Source organism: Anastrepha ludens, chromosome 5, assembly GCF_028408465.1.
Source record: "Anastrepha ludens isolate Willacy chromosome 5, idAnaLude1.1, whole genome shotgun sequence".
In the NCBI taxonomy this organism is placed as follows: domain Eukaryota; kingdom Metazoa; phylum Arthropoda; class Insecta; order Diptera; family Tephritidae; genus Anastrepha; species Anastrepha ludens.
In genome coordinates this window covers 72,670,694-72,690,601 of record NC_071501.1, presented here as the reverse complement: position 1 = coordinate 72,690,601, position 19,908 = coordinate 72,670,694, and the positions used below count along the sequence as shown (strand labels likewise).

At 35.7% G+C, this 19,908-nt stretch overlaps 3 protein-coding genes across 4 annotated transcripts; 1 reads left to right on the top strand and 2 right to left on the bottom strand.

The window, feature by feature from the left end:
• The first annotated feature begins 11,880 nt into the window (after nt 1–11,880).
• On the top strand, nt 11,881–13,203 carry LOC128863975 (heat shock factor-binding protein 1). Its single transcript, XM_054103422.1, has 2 exons — nt 11,881–12,128; nt 12,453–13,203. The coding sequence occupies exons 1-2, from the start codon at nt 12,030–12,032 to the stop codon at nt 12,606–12,608; spliced, it is 255 nt and encodes an 84-aa protein (XP_053959397.1). The 5' UTR covers nt 11,881–12,029; the 3' UTR covers nt 12,609–13,203.
• A 765-nt stretch (nt 13,204–13,968) lies between these two features.
• Nucleotides 13,969–16,314, bottom strand: LOC128863974 (CBY1-interacting BAR domain-containing protein homolog). 2 transcript variants are annotated; one of them, XM_054103420.1, is made up of 6 exons: nt 16,043–16,314; nt 15,600–15,759; nt 15,293–15,433; nt 14,749–15,201; nt 14,498–14,680; nt 13,969–14,234 (listed from the first exon to the last, which is right to left on the bottom strand). In XM_054103420.1, the coding sequence occupies exons 1-6, from the start codon at nt 16,180–16,182 to the stop codon at nt 14,040–14,042; spliced, it is 1,272 nt and encodes a 423-aa protein (XP_053959395.1). In that variant the 5' UTR covers nt 16,183–16,314; the 3' UTR covers nt 13,969–14,039. The 2 variants fall into 2 exon arrangements, with proteins under 2 accessions (XP_053959395.1, XP_053959396.1); XM_054103421.1 differs by having other exon boundaries at nt 14,141–14,680.
• Nucleotides 16,315–18,199: 1,885 nt separating this feature from the next.
• Nucleotides 18,200–19,665, bottom strand: LOC128863130 (mitochondrial import inner membrane translocase subunit Tim13). Its single transcript, XM_054102088.1, has 3 exons — nt 19,439–19,665; nt 19,306–19,374; nt 18,200–18,381 (listed from the first exon to the last, which is right to left on the bottom strand). Exons 1-3 carry the CDS (start codon nt 19,535–19,537, stop codon nt 18,283–18,285), a joined length of 267 nt encoding a protein of 88 aa, XP_053958063.1. The 5' UTR covers nt 19,538–19,665; the 3' UTR covers nt 18,200–18,282.
• Nucleotides 19,666–19,908: the final 243 nt, after the last annotated feature.

Sequence of the window (19,908 nt, the reverse complement as noted above, 5' to 3'; positions counted from 1 at the left end):
AACTGACGCCGAAACGACGACGAAAGAAACGACTGGCGCGCTTTGTTAAACTCGGCCAAAATCGCGTAAGCGGTTATCGCGCCAATTAAGAAGAAGAACTTAATGCTATGAAGAAAGTTTTAGCCTCATCATTAAAAGTCTCCAAAATTTCTAAATACAAGTTTTTTAAAAATAATGTTTTCTAAATGCTGGCATAGCGTAAAATTTGTGGTAAACACAGCATTTAACACCAATGTCCACAAAACTGCTCATCGCGAAATCTTATTTGCTACCAACTTTGTTGTACAGTTGTGAAATATATGCTACCACTAATATTCAATGCAATAAAAATCACAATGCGATTTATAATAACATTGGCAGATGTACTCGTATATTTACCAGAAAACAGTATGATCCCATCTCTCTATGGGCTCGCACGATAATCTCGGTATCATTCGATGATAAGTCGAAGTTCAAATGTCTTATAATGCATAAAGTATAAAGTATCATAATCTCTGAAGAGCATCCGCAACTCAAAAATCGTCTTCAAAATAATCAATCGTCACAATTACAACTGCTTTTGTATCTGAAATTCACTTCTATAATATCTGAACGTGAGTTTTTCGTCTATACTGTCCGCCTATTGAACAAACGACCCCTTCAGCTGAAGGCTACTAAAGACGCAATGCACCTTAAAATAGCATTATTTAAATTATATGCACAGTAAGGGATAATTTGTACTATTTAAGCTTTTGTCTCTACTCTACTTCGCTAAATTCTTGTATTACTCTTTATTTTAAATGCTAAGTTCAATTTATATCTACTTTTTACTTTTTATGCATTATTCTATATTTTAATACCATTAGAATCTAACACTGATATATAACCTGTGGTTGTTGAGTTAGACGAAATAAATAAATAAATAAAATAAATTTTTGATACTGGACTAGAAATCGGCGGATCAAAGTCAGCCGATACCAACTAACCTCTTTTTGGTGAAAAGGTGAATGTTTCAGAGTGTTATTTATTAAACCTAAGTTGCGTCATACGACCATAATTGATTTCCCAAGTATTCCATAGTAAGTAAATACAGCGATAATAATAATTTAACAACATTTGTTCACGTTCCTTTTCTTTTTTGACACCGCCCAACCAATTTTTACACCTAAGTAATTACACACACATTTTAGGCTGAATAAATAAGAAACGCCGTCTATTGTCCAATAGTGAGTAATACTAATCCGGTATTAGAGTCAGAGGTCACGATGTATTTTACGGCGCCTAGAATACAATCTGCAGCCGCAAGGTTAAACATTACAAATCTAACAGATTCACAAATCCACGTGAGAAGTCAGCTAATATATGAGCAACTCTCACCAAACCAACATCTATCATTCCAATACAGGTTTTATCGTATTGTCAGTGGAGGCTCTTGCCGAAAGCGAAAGAAATGAAATTAAGCATACGTCTAATTTATGTATATATTTATATGTATGTGTTGCACGTGTTCCCTGCAGGAAAAAAACAAATTAGTATGGAAACATTCTAGTTCAGATGAAATAGATGAAGATTTAATAGAAAAAATTTACTCGTTCGTAAATGACTAGCATAATGCCAGTAGTAGAATAATCCATTTGTCTGCAAGTTAGTTGATTTTTTCTTAGACAAGGAAGGCTCGTCTATGGACGCACCAATGCATTCCGATGATTAGAGTATTGTTCTTTTCTAAATTAAGTCAGTTATAGATATGAAATTATAATATTTTTTTACTGGAGCTAGTTTTATTTAATCTGGTAAATATTAAAAACAAAATTTTTAATTTTCATTCGAGATGGTCACCATTTGCTTTTACACAAGCCTTCACACCATTGCAGCACGCACGTTTTCCATGGATATTGACGTCGATGCTCGAACCAAAGATTTATTGAAACTCTCCAAATTTCTGTGAGTTCTGCGACAGGCCATGTTCTCCAATTCTCACCACAAACTGTAGGCTAATGGATTCAGATCTGCACTTCCAGACGACCAATATTAGGTAGCTATGAGCCCAGGAATATTGTATTTTAGCCACTGCTGGGTGGCTTTGGCCTTATATGGTGGAGCGGAGTCTTGCTGAAAGATTCAACGCTCTCCATTGAAGAGAGAACTGCTCAATTGCTTCACCACGTCTTCTAAGACATCCTCCTGGTACACTTTTACCCCAGTTTTAACCCCTTTTCCACAGAAATGGAGAGATGTAACGCCTTTACAAGACACTCCCCCCGAAACCATTACGGAGGCTGGATGGTGGCCATTTTTTGCGTCTTTAGATGTTTTAGTATAGACTTTCTCGTTATTAAAAATTTCTTCAACAGTGAAAGTTTTCTCATCTGCTTGTATTTGTCGAGACTAATTTTCTTCAAGTGCCTTGTGAAAAAATTACCAGATGAGCGACGGAAGGCTTTCATGTAGAGATCGTCTCTAATTAATCTTGACATGGATCTGGTCAATACATTCATTTTCCTGGATATGGTTTTTTACTTTTCTAATTCCTCTGCACTGTTTCGAACTACGCGACAACAACCACTTCTATTTCTGTTTGTCACTTCAGACGTTTGGGAAAAACGATTGATCGTGCGGTAAACAAACATTCGCAGTTCGTAAATCTCAACAATTGAAAATGGAATAAAATTAACAAATGAAATTTGCCACATAACTGAGTATAATTTATGAGACTGTGCTTACGAACAAAAGCAAAAATAACTTATTTCTTCGAATTTGTTCTCGGCGTATGCATTGTAAAATTTGTAACAGAATTTATGGTAAGACTAAGTGTAAGTAGATTATGATGGATATAAAGGGTCTTTCGAAAGACGCGCCTAGATGTTGTTTTAAAATAAAACATAAAACACAAGATTCTTTCAGATTTCACTATTTTTATTCAAAATACGAAACCTAAAAGAATGTCATTTAAATGTCCACCATGAGCACGTCTACAGGCTGTCATACAAGAGTTCAAATTTTTCAGCGCTCGTTCACAAATTATCGCATTGAGTTCAGTAACCTGAATCCGAATGTTGTGTTGCAGCTCTGGAATAGTTGTTGGCTTATTATAGACTTTACTTAAAAAAAAAAATTCCAGTTTCGTCAGCCAATTCTTTTTCTATTCTCGGTAGAACCATATTCTTCTCCAATTTCTCCATATTTTTTCACCAACTGGAATTGTCGACTTATTATTATTCTATCGTTTAAAATTGTGTATCTCTCTACTTGACAAACTTGACATAAAAACAGATACCGTCTATGAATTATTCATTACTGACATCTAGGCATCACTTTTGAAAGACAAAGGGTATTTATTTATTTCAAAAGCTCCGTATACAAGTTTATCAAATAATTGTTGCCCTTATTTTGTATTAAAATTTATTCAATTTATATGTATGTAGCCTGGCATTAGAAGTCAAAGATTAGAGGAATGGATTTATATTGCTACACCAGCTCAATTTAAGTTTTGAAACGTCAAAAGAAATATTTATTTCACACCGTTTACGTATGCATTGTTTCCATACACCTCCATAATAATGTAATATTTACTATTTTTGCCACAGCTAAATATTTTTCTGCAAGCCCGAAGCAGTTTATTGTCTATTTATTCGCAGACAAATACTCGCAGCAACCGGACTCTGAAAATGTGAATCCGAAAAAATCTGGGTTGTAAAAATATCATCTACACCATATTACAGTTCTATATATTCAACCGAAATTATTGCCATAAACTTAGTAAAACACGGGACGTAAAAGGTTGTTATATGCTCAGAGTCACTCTCCGCACTTAATTCCATAGCCAATATAAATAACAGCAATTATTACATAATGAATATCAGAATTATTATCACGCAATACTACCCAAAAATTATTTTAGTATGGGTGCCTGGACGCACATGCCTGTTGGAACAACTTCAATTTACTTGATATCAAAAACCATATTCAACAGCACTTCCACAACAAACAACACCTCGAATGGAACCTTACCAATGACTAGTATAAAAATATTAACTAAACAAAGACCCACATAACAGAAAAACTAAAAAAAAACACTTACACTACTAGACATTATAAAATTCGAACGTGTTCGGTTAGGACATAAATAGGACGAAAATAACACACGGCCGTCTTATGAATAGCACAAACCCAATACACCGTACTTTCAACACAGATGACATAGTCACAGTTACTCATATTTTCCTAGACTGCCCACTGCATACCACCTGTAGAGAATTAATATTTACCAACACAAACCCAATTTCACTCCTCTCAGTCCCTTCTGTTGAATCAATATTCCTAATAACTAAATTCCTTAAAGGAACCAATCTCTATCACAGGATCTAAAATAAAATTTATCTAAATATAGGAACGGAAATATGTATGAAAAGATTGAGCTTAAGCCCTAGCTGCTTTGTCTCAAATAGCTTATAAGATTTATGTTGTAAGCTAATTTTATGTAAATAAAAAATATATAATTATATTTCTATGTATGTAAAGCAAGTACCACAGATTTTATTTCTTTATTATATTAGTTTTTTGTGTTCAAATTTTTTAAGAATTACCTATGATTCAATTATAGATGGTTAGGTAAGTATGCAGCTTTCTCGCTTCCTCTTGACAAATCGGCTCCCCTGTTTGAAAACATGGTACTTCTTTACAAGTACTCGTACATTTTTTATAAAAACAAACTTTTAAAGTGTAGCAAAATTTTAACTTTTGGTGGAAATTATTATGTCGGCAACACCGTTTCCATTTTGACGCTTCCCTTTATTATTATTCGTTGAAAATCGTAAACATTCAAACTGTACCATGTGCGGTATTTCTTGTACCTCTTTGTTCGAATGGGTTAGTAATTTTTGTCTGTGTTTCGTGCTGTATTTCTAGATTACGTTTTTTATGGGATCAATTTTTAGGTCGCGGTGTAAGCCTTCATTTGTTATATACCACGGTGCATTTACGATAGTCCTTAAAATTTTTGATTGAAGTCGTTGAATTATTTATATATTTGATTTGCATTTCCTTCCCCTTCTCCATAGTTCTGTGCCGTATCTCGAGATGGGTATTATTATTGCCTTATATATTAGTAGTTTGTTGTATACTGACAGTTTTGAGTCCTTGTTGAGTAGCCAATACAGTTGTCTGAATCGGTTTTTCACTTCGTTCCTTTTTTGGATTATGTGGTCCTTCCATGTCAGTTTTGCGTCAATGATCATGCCCAGGTATTTAGCTTTTGTGTTTTGAGTGATGACTGTGTTATTAATTGTTATCGTACGATGGTCATGTTTGCGGTTGGTATATATTACTTGGACCGTTTGGTCTGTGTTTACTTTGATTCCCCATTTTGCAAACCAAGTCAACACTGTGTCGATTAGATTTTGTAGCGAGATTTATATTCCTATCAGACGTAATTAATACTGTGTCGTCGGCGAAAGTAGCAATCATGCTGTCGGCATTTGGATAGGGAATGTCATACGTGTAAATTATATACAACAATGGTCCCAGTACGCTGCCTTGTGGTATTCCGGCATCCATTTTTAATACCTCCGAGCATTCCTCCTGATGTTTAACATAGAAGTACCGGTCGCTTAGGTAACTTCGCAGTAATAGATAGTGGTTAAGTGGGAATATTCTATAATTGAATCAAGAGAATTACCTTTAAAGTGTAAATTCTAACCAACTTTTGAAAGTAAACCCAATTACTACTGCACTTGAATGAAGTTTAATTTAAGAGAAGAAAAAGAGAGAAGAATTAAAAAAAAAAAATCCCATTTACACTTTTAATGTAAAATAAAGGTTGGCCAAAAAGTCTTGCGGTATTTCCGCAATCTTCTCTTTGCAAGCGCGTAGTTCTAGTTGTATTCGTCGCATCGGTTCACGCTAGAGCTTTTTGGAAAGCTCTTTTCACGTGCTAACACGTGTTTGATTAATTGTTATTTGCTTTTAGTCGTTCGCGAGTTATAGCGTCGCAAACATGGAGCAAAATAAATACGGCATATTTTACAGTACTACTACGATAAAGGCAAAAATGCATCTCATGCTGCCAATAAAATTTGTGCAGTTTATGGATACTGCGATACAGTTTCCATTTCCACCGCACAACGATGGTTTCAACTTTTTCGTTCTGGTGCAGAGGTGATCGAAGATGGCCCATGGTCCGGAAGGCCTGTAGTCAAAAATTGCGATAAAATCGCTGAATTGATCGAAAGAGACCGGCATGGTAGCAGCCGTAGCATCGGCCAAGAGCTGGGCATGAGTCATCAAACCGTTATAAACCATTTGAAGAAGCTTGGATTCAAAAAGAAGCTCGATGTATGGGTGCCACACGACTTGACGCAAAAAAACATTTTTGCCCGTATGGATGCATGCGAATCGCTTCTGAATCGCAACAAAATCGACCCGTTTTTGAAGCGGATGGTGACTGGCGATGAAAAGTGGGTCACTTACAACAACGTGAAGCGCAAACGGTCGTGGTCGAAAAGCGGTGAAGCTGCCCAGACGTTGGCCAAGCCTGGATTGACGGCCAGGAAGGTTCTTCTGTGTGTTTGGTGGGATTGGCAGGGAATCATCCATTATGAGCTGCTCCCCTATTGCCAAACGCTCAATTCGGACCTGTACTGCCAACAACTGGACCGCTTTAATGCAGCACTCATGCAGAGGAGGCCATCTTTGATCAACAGAGGCCGAATTGTCTTCCATCAGGACAACGCCAGGCCACACATATCTTTGGTGACGCGCCAGAAGCTCCGGGAGCTCGGATGGGAGGTTCTTTTGCATCCACCGTATAGTCCGGATCTCGCACCAAGTGATTACCACCTATTTCTGTCCATGGCGAACGAGCTTGGTAGTCGGAAGTTGTCCACAAGAGAGTCCTGTGAAAATTGGCTCCCCGAGTTTTTTGACAATAGGGAAGCGAGCTTCTATAAGAGGGGCATTATGAGGTTGCATCTAGTTGGGTACTCGTCATCGAACAAAACGGCGCATATTTGACTTAAATCGCATTATTATAACCAATTTTATGAACAATTGAAAATTCAATAAAAATACCGCAAGACTTTTTGGCCAAAACTGAATTTCGTGCGCTTATTAAGCCGATTCACCCTTAGAAACCCATTGCTTCGACTGTTGTTTTGTCTCTAGTGTGTGGTGATGGATCCATGGTTTGTCCAGGGTTACAAAACGGCGCAAAAACTCCTCCATATTGCGATTAAACAACGCCATATCTTCCTGTGACGTTGTTACAGGATTGCGTTTGTGGTGGACTGTGAATTACTGGGTAGTCTGATAAAGGTAGCTGTAAAACACAAACTAACTGACGCAGCACGTTCAAATTTTGACAGAAGTCAACTGACAGAAGCCTGTTGACAGGAGCAGTATTTCTTTTTCAGTAAAGAGGTCAGAATTGCAAAAAGTCACGGACTTATTGATCCGCCCTCGTATATTAAACCGTTTAAAAGGTGGAATGTAATGGATTTTTCTAAACCTTAATTGGTCTAAAACTAATTATTTAAGAAGCATAGTGGACTATTCTTTTTTTGGCTAGTATGAACTGGTATTTTGCTGATGTATAGCCGGGCAATTAACATTACCTAGGATAACGCCATGTTAAAAATACCACTTCCTAATATGAGGAAGAAATAGCACCCGAACTGGTTGAGCTCAAAAGTGAACTGGTAGTATTGTAGTTCATGCCTAGTATTTTTTCCTGCAGGGTTCTCGCTCAAATAGTGCACATATGGGCACATGCAGATTCGAAGGTGTCAAACCATTTTTAGGTCTATTGGTACTCGTATGAGAGATATATTATATAAATCATATGTTTGTTATGAAAAAGGCCGATAACGGTTTTCGACAAAATGAAAATAAGCTCGCTGCGCTGAATGGTTCGTGAAATTCGGAGTTCTGGCAATTTAGAAATGACAAATAAATAAATTTGCCTACACCAGGGGTGGCTATCATAACCAAGTGGACTTGTACGTGACTGCCATTCGTTTGAACTGATTATACTAGTATAGGTATGTACATATGTATAAACATATATTTATTAGTTTTATTGGGATCGTGCTGCCTAATTAGGCTATTTATCTTACTTTTTCATACGACAGGTATTCTGTGTAGATGTCGCGGCGCCAAATATCTTGATACGCTCGTGATTGCAGGGTTTTTTTAATTGTTTGCAATTATTTTAGATCAAATAACCACAACATGCGAGACCAGAAGCAACTCAGCCAGGGTTAAGGTATTTGGGGACAACTTCAGAGTAAATCTAATTAGCTTTTATTTTGAACAAAATTTAATGAAACTTTGCGAATTTTTACACAACATAAAAATCATTGAATCAAATCTCGAATAACAACAATAACTTCCTCGATTCAGCTCCGCAAACGATTGCATGCCCGAAACAAATGCTCCTTAGTCATATTGATCATAACGGTATTATTGCAGCCTTAAGATAAGAAATGATGTTATAAAGATACGTAGTAATGCAGTGGATTAAAGTCTGAGGAGTAAGCGGGCATAAGTTCGGTCTTATGCAGACACGGAAACTTTCAGCCATCCAAACTTGTATCGTCATGGCTTTGAGTAAAGGAGCAAAATCATCTTACTGAAAGATCTATGAGCTGTCATCGCGTATACTATCAATCCAGATCTCACTACTGTCTTTGGAATATGAATGCGGTATAATTCATTCGAAATCTTTGAGTAAAAAAGTGTGGTGACATGTCGTTTGTTGCTCACAACACCTAAAACCATAACAGTAGCTGAAAACTTCATGTGCATGACAACAGGAGTCTCTGTAGGATTGGAACATAGCCATCTGTTATTTCTTCGGTTGGTCTTTTGGTCTTTATCAAAATTTTTTTGATAAAAAAACAACCACACATCATTGGTGGCTTTATAGTGTCTAATTTTATTTAGAAGGTGTTTTGATCGGATAACTCGCTGTTGTCGAGTTTGCTCCGACAAAAATGGCAAAACATGCGAATTAAGCAAATTGGCATGGCCCAAACTCAATAGTGGTCCTTCAAAATGCCTGCTAGAAGTCAACAGAGAGAATACAAGAACTTTGATAGATGCAATAACCGCTCATTGTCAAATATAATAGATTTTTATGTTGTGTCGCTTTTGCATTTTTTCGAGTGCTCAATTATTTTCAGTGATAATATCTGTGCAGCATTTTTATACGCCAAAGTTTGCAACAACGAGGGTTTTTCAAGAAATTCAGCAACTTTTTTGTTATATTGAGTTTTTCGATTTATCAAGATTGATTATATCGAGGCTTCACTGTATGCAGATATGTGCATATGTACGGCCGCATACATTTTCTTTTAGGTGTTTGGTCGAACTCTTGCTCAAACTTTTGATGTGGTTCTGGATGTTGTTTTACAAATTTCGATATGAGTTTTCATGATAGAATTGCCCTAAGCAGTTTGGCATTGCCTATCAAAGATTGACCGCTATTATTGTATTGGGTTTGAGAATAAGTTTCCGCCCTCGTAAAAGAGATGTCGCTGCTGATACTATTTTTGTGTTCACTCTAGTAATATACTAGTGATTTGAAGGTGGATATGTGAGGTCTCGAACACAGTAGTTGGCATTAGTTTGCAGCCTAAAGATCCTTTTTATCTGACGTCAAACATGTCTACGTTCGTCCGGAAGAAACAACATTTGCGGGAAGTCATGCTTCGTTATTACCTTTTAAAGTGCAGCTGCAACGTGTCGTATATTGATCCATTTTTACGATAATCACGCTCCATCAAATACAACTAGTAAAGAGTGGTTTCGACGCTTCCAAAGTGGCAATTTCGACGTGAGTGATAAGATCGCTAAGGGGCAACGAAAAAATTCAAAGATACTCAACTACAACAATTATTGGATGAAGGCGCATGTCGAACCCTTGATGGTATGTCTAAAGAGTTGGATGTTGACAGATTGACAGGTCAACCGTCGATAAACGTTTGCACGCGATGGGAATGGTCCAGAAAGCAGGTAACTGGGTGCCACATCAATTGAAGGAGAGAGATACCGAGAGACGTTTGGTGACGCGTGAGATGCTTCTTTAACGTCACTAGCGACGAAAATGGATATATTACGATTAAAATGGATATATTACGATATCCCTAACCGTCGAATAAGTTGGAGCCTGCCAGGTGAACCAGGTCCATCGACAGTGAAAAAAAAAAAATCATGCTTCAAAGGTTATGTTGTGCATCTGGTGAGATCAGAAGGGTGTCATCTACTATGAACTCCTTAAACCATCTGAAACCATCACTGGCGATCGTTACCGACTGCAGCTAATGCGTTTGAATCGAGCTCTCAAAGAAAAGCGGCCGGAATGGGACGGTAGGCATGACAAACTGATTTTGCTGGATGACAACACCAGGCCACATATTGACAAATCGGTCCACAAATGTTGAGAGGACTGAATTGGGAAATCTTGCCCCACCCACCGAATTCCCCAGTCATTGCATCTTCGGACTACCATTTGTACCGATCAATGCAGTCAGCCCTTATTGGAGAGCGGTTCTCTTCTTACGAGAGCATCGCAAACTGGCTCAATAAATGGATCAAGTCAAAAGAACTCGAATTTGTCGACAGAGCAGCATGAGAGATAGAGTAAAGTCGTAGCTTCCAAGGGCAGATACTTCACATAAAATCATGGATTATTTAATTGTCTAAATAATTCGTAACTTTTGGCTAAGAGAAACATTTCGTTTCATTTCGTATTTTCTTTCCACAGAATTCATGGGGCCCGTTTACCTATAGTCAAAAACAAATCTGTGCAAGCGGCCGATCCATTAAAAATTTGTGAAGTAGATATACAGGGTTACCGGTAAATCACCTAGATACTTAAGGACATTGTTATTTAGGTCATTACTGATTCATTTGATATTCACAACTTTACCTATATTTTTGCTTGCACGTTCAACTTTCTGTTATATGTTAGTTCAAGGATCAGACTTTTTTTCTATTTTTAATTAATTACTAAAACTGATCAATAAAATTCTAACGAAGCTTTGACAGTTAAAAATAACTGCTTAATAAATTTTGAATTGATGATCTTTCATTTCATTAATGTGTTAGCAGCATTCCAGTGGGGGATTTGAATTTGCAAAATGTAAAACTCTTTATCAACATACAAACAACAATATGTGGTCAGCAACATTATTTCTTTAACCTATCCTAATTAGGCATTAATTTTTTTGTATTATATAAGCATGCTCCAGAAACTAGTTTGTCTTTCTTTTTTGTTAAAAGTCGAAGGAAGATATAGCCAAGTGTATATAGAATTGATTAGCCGCTTAATCGGTTTACAACCAATCATTGAAATAATAAGGCAAGCCACATAATTAATAAAATGGTCTCTCCCTTCTTTTTGACAATGGGGTTGGCCAGTTCAAGCCATCATTACAATACTACCAATTAAGAACAACTTTAACAAAGCCTTGGAGCAAACAACCCGAAGTGATGTAGAATCCCAGCAATGCACTTTATCGATAAATGTTACTCTAAATATTAGTTAGTGGATATATCCCCATTTTTATTGTTGTACATATTTATAAAATTAAGCGAAGCCCTATATTTATAAAATATTAAATAAATAAATAAGTATTTGGCGCTTATACTTTTGTTACGTGTTTGGCCGATCTCCTTCTCCTATTTGTGGCTGGCGACTTGATGTTGTTTCACAAATGGAGGGACCTATACATAGTTTAAAATAGTACTGGTTAAAATTTCACGACAAATTCTCTACGAATTTAATATTCAATTAGCCACGCAACCCTGTATTTATATTCACTAACACTTGTGTCACCCTACGTAGTATAACCCTGGCAACAATACTAATAAGAAAATCACAAAGAACAAAATGTAACTCTCAGCTGCTGACCGTTTGTCATTTTAAGTTGAAATTTTGTTGTGTCTGGTTACCTAGAACAGAAAATTTAGACGAAATAAATAAATTTTATACTTTTATAAGGAATTTGTTCACTGTTAAAGCGGTAAATAAGTTACACGAAAGGGTAAAAATGGCGGATCTCAAAAATGATATCGATAGCGATTTGGATCAGAATTACTCATTAAATAGTAATGCGGATCCGAAGAATATGCAGGAGCTAACAATTTACGTGAGTAACTAAAGAGGAATTCATTATTCTGCAACTATATGAAATTTGCAATGTTTACAGGATTATTTAAAAATTACTAACTTTATATTGCAATGTAAGAAAGTGTTTATGTTTACTTGCGCAATTGGTGTACGCCACATTTTCTGCGTGCCCGCCACTCCCAGTTTTTGCTAATGTACACAAATTTGTTTAGCACAATCAGACATTCAAACAAGGGGTAGAGGGAAATACCACATTTACACTTTCTTACTACATTACAGAATAGCTTGTATATTTTTCTAGGTGCTTATTAAATAAATTTCTACTTGATTAAATACTTTTTAGGTGCAAAATCTCCTGCAGAACGTGCAAGATAAGTTTCAAACAATGTCGGATCAAATTATCACACGCATCGATGATATGGGCAATAGAATAGATGATTTGGAAAAGAGCATTGCAGATTTGATGAATCAAGCAGGTGTCGAGGGACCGGAAAAGTAAAATAGGTAAAACTAGGCTCATCGAAATGCAATGGAAAACGAACCGCAGTGTGGTGGCATAGAAACCTCAAATTTTTCATGGAGCATATAATATATAGTATATCGTTTTACATAGTATATGGCACAGTAATTTAAAACAAGTAAAAAATCGAAACATTTATATCACCTTAAAACATAAATAAATACATTCATGCATGCACAACTTGTACGTTAACGCCCTCAATTCATCAAGAAACAGCGTCGTTGTGTGCTGTAATGTGAAATAATTGGCTCAAATCAAATTGAATTTGTTGAATTAAGTTGATAATTTTAAATAAGTGAGTTTAAAATAAAATACCAAGGTACCAATTTTAAGCGTGAATGTATATGTTAATTCATTAGAAAGCAAACGAACGCAACTATAAATCATATAAAATATTTAAGTGCGAAAAGCGAATGTTTAGTTAAGTTATTCATTTTATTAAATTAAAATAATTTTATTTAGTTGAAAATTTTTCATACTACATGAAAAACCTGGAATGAGAAAGAATTAGTTACATTTAAATATATGTATGAGTGAGCAGCGCATTAATTGTGTAAGGTTTTATTTTTTAAAATAGAGAATTTTATACAAACAAATTAGTATGATTTTTTATACTGAATACGTTTAAAGAAACTCCCAGCTGAATGTACATATAAGTAACACTCCTCCACATCTTGACTCCTTCATTGGCAAAAAATTTATATTATTATTATATAGTGCGGAAACGCTAGTTGGATTCTGGATGAATCACCATTCTAACCAACCCCCTACTTAGACAAAACAAATTTAATATTTTTTTTTTTTTTCACCAAATAAAAACTTATAATGAACTAATAAAATGTGTTGCACAAAAACGCAAATAAATGAATAAGAAAGAAGACAAATTGGAAAGTCGTTCATGCGGTTTGAAGTGTTTTCAATTTTAAGCCTTTGCTAAATGAGTGAGAAATTAAAATATTGCGCCCACAAATTTTGTACCACCGGTAAAGGACATATCAGAAATATGTGACTCATATTTTGTACCAGTACTAAAGAAATTAGTTTTGGTTCAAGTTAATTTTCCGATCCTTATTTGCTGTCTCCTCGACACTCAGCTCTACGTCATCATAACGTCTCATATTTCTGGTGTTAATTTTTAGACAATGCCCTATGCTAATGCAATAACAAGATACTAGTCATTTATCGGTAACAGTTGATAATTTTTTAATAGCCTACAAATAAAATGCATATTATAATAAAACGTATATTATGTTCTACATAGCATAGAAGATACTAGTAATTCCTTTATTTCAATATCAAAAAAAAACTAACTCATTCCATTTCAGAAGCTTTATTGGCATGATGTTCCATAATATATAATATTATTGTATAATCAATGTTTGTTTAATACACATACGCAATCATAAATATTCATTTCTTCGATTCAACAATTGTCACTAAGCGACTACTCGGCCCGTCCAGTGTCATAGTAACGTTGCTAGGGTTATTTTTTAGCTGATATTCCTTGGCGACAGATTGTGAAGCAGCCGCACGCTTATGCGAAGTTGGTATGCCGACGCCACTCTTTGCAGCGAATGGTTTACGATGACTTTGTGACTTGCCGACCTGATCGAGAGGTGAAGTTAATTAGTTTATAGACATGTTATGAATTGTATTGTATCCTTTGTTATTTTTTTCATGCATCATGTCATGGCGGTTAAATAGAAGGAACAGTTGAATTTTTTTACTTGCATATACATAGCTCTATAAACACGTGATTAAAATATGCCAATTATGGTACTAAAACGTAATATGGTATATGATAAAAAATGATCCTAAGCAGCCTATAACTATTTGGATTTCCCATGCAATTGTCGTTGGGTTCTTACGTGTGCCGATGCTACAGCTCGGAATGGATGCTTAGGTTGCTCTTTGGACTTTTTCTCGTCAGCCTTATTAACTTTTGTTGCAGGCTTTGAGTCGGTTCTTCTTTCAGTGTTCTCATCGTCTTCTGAAACCGTACCGGAATGCTCTTCTTCGTCGTTAGTATTATCGACAGATGCAATTTCCTCCTTCATAAATTTAATAACAATTATAAAAATGCATACCTAATTTTAGTTGACAACGACTGCCTAAATACCTCATCATCATCATCGTCGTCCTCATCCTCATCTTCATCATTTTCTTGCTCATCATCAGTTTTGCCAGACAAGCTTTTGTTGCTGCGCGTCAATTTGCTGCGCCGCTTTAAGGGACTCAAAAGCGTATCATGATCCAAACTATCCATCGATTGTGACTTCATTCCCTTCTTTAATGCAAGCTTTCGCGTTCTTGGTTCGGTTTTAGTTTTCATTAACTTTTGAAATTCACTAAAATCTCCATGTTCATCAATATTTGTAACATCATAATAACTGGCTGAGAGTGCTTCCAATGTTTTGGTGTGGTATTTCAATGATATAAGTATGAAATTGGTTAATAACGATTTTAGCTCAGCCAATTTACGCTGCTCAAAGCTATTTATGATATCATCGATTTCTTTGTTGGCGCGATTAACCTCCAATTTGGCTTTCAATAGCTCTGAATCTGCTGCCGTCTAATTTAATATATAAAAATGTATTTAATTAAAAAAAAATAGAAATTTAATTTTTTTGATAAGATACTATTTCTTTTTGATTTCAACTCACATTATTCGCCGTAAATTTAGATTTGATTTCCATCAATTGCTGCTGTTTCAACACTTCCTTGTCGCGAGCAATGGTAGCTGCACGTAAGTTTTCACGTGTGGATTTGCAAAGATTTTCGAATTGACTCAACTCGTTCACAATCTGTAAATGAAAAATATTTAATAAAAAAATATACATATATAATACCTTTTTTTACATATACCAATGAATGATACATATCTGCATTGGGCACTGTTTTTTATACAGTTAAGTTGTTATAATAAATTGATAAATAAATATGTATATGTATATTAATTAAATTATGTACCTTCATCTCTAACCGATGCACCAGCAAATCCATATAATCAGCTTGAACAGTGATGGAAGTCGTGACGGAATTTAAACCGTCGCTTAAACTATAATTGATTTTTTCTTCATCGGCGAAATTTTTGACTTTGTGGCCCAACTCATCGAAAGCATCGCGATACCTAAGCAAAATAGAATGCATGCACGTATGTATGTATGTATGTATGTATATAAAAAAAAATTTTATTTCGTTCTAAAATAAAATTCTGCGAGACTACTGTCAAAAAAAGGGCCACTCGGGATTTTAGTAGTTCTATAAAACCCAGAGGCCCCGATTTTAAAAGGTAAGACAAAGTTTGCTTCTTCTGCAAAGGTTCTGTTCAGCAAGTTCTACCACTCCGTCCGTGAATGCGCTAAGGGAGCTGAACGTATTTAAACTCCTCTGTAGCACCACATAAAACTTACTTCGCTATCTTCCTCGTACACGCCGCAAATGCGACGCATATTTCCATCAAATGTTTCTCCGCCAAATTGATTCGGTCATTCATTACTTTGATGCGATCATCTTTGGTGCTCAGGAAATGCAATTTGCCGCGTCGAAACATGATAATCCAATATCTTATCAAATTGTTTAAAAATGAGCGTCACGTTTATAATTAATTTATAGTTTTGTCATGGTCTGTAATTTTTTTTTTTTTTCAAAAACTATTTCGAAACCATAGTAACGAATTTATGTATTTGTGAGCACTCACATTTTGACACATGCATTAGGGCGAACCGAAAACAAAATAGTGCGTACACTTTTGCAAATGTTTGGGCCCATCGAAAAGTTACACGAAAATCGCAAAATACACTTATAATGCAAAATGAGATGAGAAAGTAATATTAATTCAAAGTCTAATAAGATAATAAGTGAAAATAAATTGTACAAATATTATTATAAATAAATTTCCTTTCGATCCGGTCTTTACAATATATGCCAATACTGCACTGGTCGTTTCAGAAAAGTGGAACAAACGGTTGGAGAAACAATTGCCTTCGGTGCTCTATTTCAATTACTACTCACGGAAAAAAACTTCAAAACTCAAAACCCCTATTTGCAACTGAAGACTATTTATACAATTTCCGATTGCTTTTGGTTAATTAAATAAAGCAAAATTGCTAAAAATGATGAGCCTAAATAAGAAATACAACGCAACATAAATATTATAGGGATTGAATAAAAACCTCGCCAACTTTTTAAATGTTGAGTTTGAAATAGAAGACCTCCTAACTACCTATAGAATATTTTAATTACGACGCCTAAATTTATGCCTCTAATCTTTGTGTCAGAAAGAGTGTAAACGAGACTGTGCCAACATTGTTGAATGAACAGCTTATTCCACATTTCTAGCGGTATCAGTGATTCGCATTAAGCAAAGCTCCGGACGTGTTAAAACGACAGCCGGTTCTACGTTACCGAAACGAGCCGGATTTATATCCGGCCAAGGACTGTCACTCCAGCAGCATTCACCGTATATAAGTATGGGGAATGTTTATGCTGCTACAACAACAACAACAATCTGTCAAAATACTACTATCAAACAAACCACGGGTTGCCTTCTTATGTCTCCTCTACAATACCTTCACAACGAGGCTCCCAAGCCAATAAGCGCAGCAAAATGCTCCGCAAGCAATTTCCAATAGGGTGCTAACGTATGATACACCCGTGCAGGCATATGGTGTAGCCTGAGCTGCCGCCCAGGCCAGGAGACATCTCTTCGCCTACACCGACGACATCTAGGACCAAACACACCTGCATCTACTGGTCGGGACAATATATAGACCGACTTTAATTGGCATTCATCGTACTCTCTTACCACTTTCCTAAACTCCCGACCCCTAAATACTGTTATCGGAGTCCAACCACCACCTAGTGCATACAAGGAGCTTCTGCTGCCTTGCGAGACCTGCGTAACTTTGGCCCTATTACGGTCTGGATGTTGTAGCAGATTGAACTCGTACCTATTCAGAATCGACCCCAACATTCTCAATATATATCCGGCATTTGAAGATACACCGCACGATACACCTCACTGCCTCTGAATTAAACCCATCGAAACAGCAGGTTTCCTGACCCTACCGCTAGATGAGTTAGACGATGACGATCGGTAACTACACCGCACTGAAAGGATCTAGTAAACTATTACAACAACAGCAGCATCATCAATGGTACACTTCACAAATATTATGCTGCAAATAAATGAACTTGATACGTCGAAGCGTATGAGAAATAAACATTATTTTGTTAAATCCTTTGAAACAAATGCGAGGTCTTCATAAAAAGAAGTTCAAAAATTCAAAAGTAAAAGAAAGATATGAGACGGGATTATTTAAGGAATGTAATGTAGACCTTACCAAGGTTCTAGTAATTCTGCTGCGAACAATTTAAATAACTTTTTTATTCCATTATTATTTTTTTTTTTTGTACATTTTTTAATGCCTCCTTTATATTTGCACAATGTATGTGCAGTAAAATCTTAGATTTACACCCACATATTATATATATACATAGTTCATGACTTTTACAAAAGATTTTAGCTTTAACAACTTGCTAAGTTTTGTCTAAAAATCTTGTTTATAAAACAAAAATTTTAGGAAAAGCATACTTATTATAACATGACTTGTAGGAGCGAGAGCACACTTTTATTGCCTGTGGTTCACTTCTACATTTTGCTTTGCTCCCGTTGCAGACGATTACTGTATGTACGCGATACCAAATTCCAAGAGTCCATGTATCTATCCATGCACATCGAAATGCATTTCTGTAATTAATAAAAATGATTTTATTTTTAATATGCCGGATGTCTAAATACAATAATGTATTTGTTTAATAAAGTGTTCCTACTTTTAATAGATTCAGGGATCGATTAAGTATTTTGTCAGTGCTTCGTTCACGATGGGTGGCCCTTCCTTCTGCTCAGTAAATTATAAATATACATATGTATGCCAAAAACAAAACCTCGGCTTTTTGCTTAGGAAAATTTTAGATCTATAAAAAATTCATTTGTAATTGTAAAACAAAAATGTTCTTTTTACTGCGCCTGGTAGGTAATATTATGATATTCAATTAGTTCCATCCTGCTCGCGCGGGAACTAATTATTAATTATTCCAACGAATTTGACATTTTGTTCGCGGAGCACAAGACTTGAAAGTGGTAATTAAGAAAGCACAGTGGCATTTTTTTCTGCGCGTTGTCGAGAATTCTCGCTGAATAAATTTTTATTTCTAAGCAACCGGCCACAATTGTCAAGTGGATTTGAGCACGAGTAACAGTCGGTTGGATCGGTTGATTCGTCACCAACTGTGTGTATGAAACATCAAATGAAAAAATGTTATTTTGTTTACAATTGCGATCGTTCCCCAAACACCAAATATTGGAGGGCGACTTATTCAAACTACGTGCAAATTAGAAAATTTCTGTAGTACATTTCTCCAGAAAAGGCATCATCCTACTGTGAGAAATGTATATTTTAAATTTTGAATTCAAACCAGACAATCAGCTGGCCATTGCAAATTTCGTGTTCGCGCACAATTTTTAATTTCTTTCGCCATGAGAGGGAATACTACATAATCTTCCAGAATTTTTTTCCTCGCTTCGGTTTTTAAGGGTACCCCATATACAAAGTTCAACTTAAGCAGAACTACACTGACTTAGATGGGATATGCGTAATTGTGTTGTACAGACCTGCTCCGAGGAATCCAATGTGACACCCGGTTTACTAATACATTTTTTAAAACATTTTTCTGTCATTTTCTGCAAATAAGAACACCGCATTATTGGTTGTGTAATTGTTAATATGTGAAACTCATGTGCTCACCGTCAATAGTTCTTGGGCATTAGCCACCGCAATTTGTTGTTTCACCTGCTCAATAAGTTCTACTTTTTCACTGTTTGATAAATTAGTTACGCCTGACATTTTGCTGATAAAAAGAAAAACCAATTACCACACAATTTACAATACAATTTCTATTGAATTCCCTACAACTGAAGCAATCGCACTTAGCATGGTAGATTGTAGAACTCTAGAAGATATCTTGTTCATCAAATTTTTGACAGCTTTGACCATAGACTACAGGATGACACGAGAATAAATTAATTTAAAAATGTTCAATAAAACGATATGGTAATAGTGTAAATTATTTGATTAAAGAATTAAGAATAATTATTTTACTCTATAAAATATTTTATAAAATTATATGAATTTCAAAACTCTTACTTTGCAAACTTTCATTTGCTTTTCATTTTCTCAACAGGCTGTTGTCCTGAATATTGAATATAGCACTCTGA